The sequence below is a fragment of the Cynoglossus semilaevis genome, chromosome 4, assembly GCF_000523025.1.
Source record: "Cynoglossus semilaevis isolate Cse_v1.0 chromosome 4, Cse_v1.0, whole genome shotgun sequence".
Taxonomy (NCBI): Eukaryota; Metazoa; Chordata; class Actinopteri; order Pleuronectiformes; family Cynoglossidae; genus Cynoglossus; species Cynoglossus semilaevis.
The window spans coordinates 5,768,817-5,770,315 of NC_024310.1; the positions used below are offsets into that span (position 1 = coordinate 5,768,817).

Consider the following 1,499-nt stretch of genomic DNA (forward strand, 5'->3'; position numbering starts at 1 on the left):
GTAATGTGACTTTCATCGGGTCACTACATGCCTCCAGAGCCTTCAACACTCTGCTCTTTAATGTTATAAGGTTATCAGTTTCCCCAATGGTCTCCTCCAAAGTCAGCTCCAACTCCTTCTCCAGGAACTGCACATCTCTGACTCGCTGATCTGATAAACAAATAATAATATAAAAAAACATCATTATAAACTTCACCACTGAAGTCGTGACACCCATGAACTCATCACTCTCTTCCTTTTGCTCCGCTTACCTAATCGCATTTTGTCCGTTTCTTGGATGTGCCTACGGGCTCGGTCAATTTCCATCATCAGCCGGACACATTTCCCTCTGAGGATCTCCGACTGGTTCACCGTGACCTCCATCGTCCTCAGATGGGTGGCGGCCTTTTCCTGATGTGGAATGTGCTCCTTTAGGGCAGACATTTTGTCTCCAGTTGTCAGTCACCGACAGTACAGACAGCTGGCTGGAACAGAAAATAATGAGACATCAAGTCAGTCAATGTTGTCTTTTTGGGTTAAATCTATTCTATTGTACCACAAGTTCAGTGGAAGGTTGATGGAAATATAAGCCCACAAGGTGTCAAGGTTACACACCCGTGGACCAACCTACCTTGGAAGATCTGTTGACCTGGAATTGTTAAAATTCTTCTGCCTTAGGTTTTCTTTAACAGATGTTAGCATCTTAATGTTGTACTACTTTCCCACAGTTGGGTGTTTATGCCTTTATTGTGTCATCTTCAAAAGCCTTTGAACTTATGGGCCCTCGGTTAAATGTATCTTAATCAGAATAGCTGTTACTTAACTACAACAGATGAAATTATGCCATTCTGATGAGCCAAAGTAGCTGCTCTCAAAAGGTGAAGCTCAGGCTCATTGAAATGGATGGTTTCTTTACTTAAACAATTTGAAAACTCTATTACTCTATTCCTAAAATAGTCATGCTCATCATATAATGGCAATTCTGATGCAATTGACCTAAGGACTCAATGCTAACACACATTCTTTTAGGCACAGTATATCTATATAACCCGCAAGCTGTGTAATATTTATTAAAGTTTCTATTTCAAGTGCTACTTTGCCTGTGTCCTAATGACATCAAATTTAAAATAAATATTAATTATTATTATTATAGCAGTAGAAACATTTCTCATTGCCTACTAAATACATGCATTTTTGCTGCAGTTTTATGAATTGTCCATAGTAATTGAAGTTAGATTACGTCATAATTACGTGTTTAACATCAAGAAAAAGTACTCAACTACAAAGACACAATGACTCTAAAAGATCTACCGAGCCAACGATGTTTGTAATAAAAAAAACCCTTAATATCTAGGTAGACATTTCACGCACAAAAGCTTTAACATTAAGTCGTAATTATTGTAAAAAAAGATCGACTGCAAATAGGTATTTAAATGTCACAAGTTCTCTACACAATAGTATGAAAGCGAAAGTTAAATATTCGACCATACCTTTGTTTAGCGGGACCTAGAAATTATTTC

General features: G+C 37.8%; 1 protein-coding gene across 1 annotated transcript in view; it reads right to left on the bottom strand.

Moving 5' to 3' along the window:
- The window catches only part of tekt1 (tektin 1), a 4,789-nt gene extending 4,331 nt beyond the window's left edge, over positions 1–458 (bottom strand). Inside the window, exons 1-2 of the mRNA XM_025054956.1 lie at positions 252–458; positions 1–150 (exon numbers count right to left, since the gene is read on the bottom strand). The exon at positions 1–150 is cut by the window's left edge and continues 12 nt beyond it. Coding sequence (XP_024910724.1) covers positions 1–150; positions 252–423 — 322 coding nt within the window. The 5' untranslated portion in view covers positions 424–458. The remainder of the gene's footprint in view (positions 151–251) is intronic.
- Between the last annotated feature and the right edge of the window lie 1,041 nt (positions 459–1,499).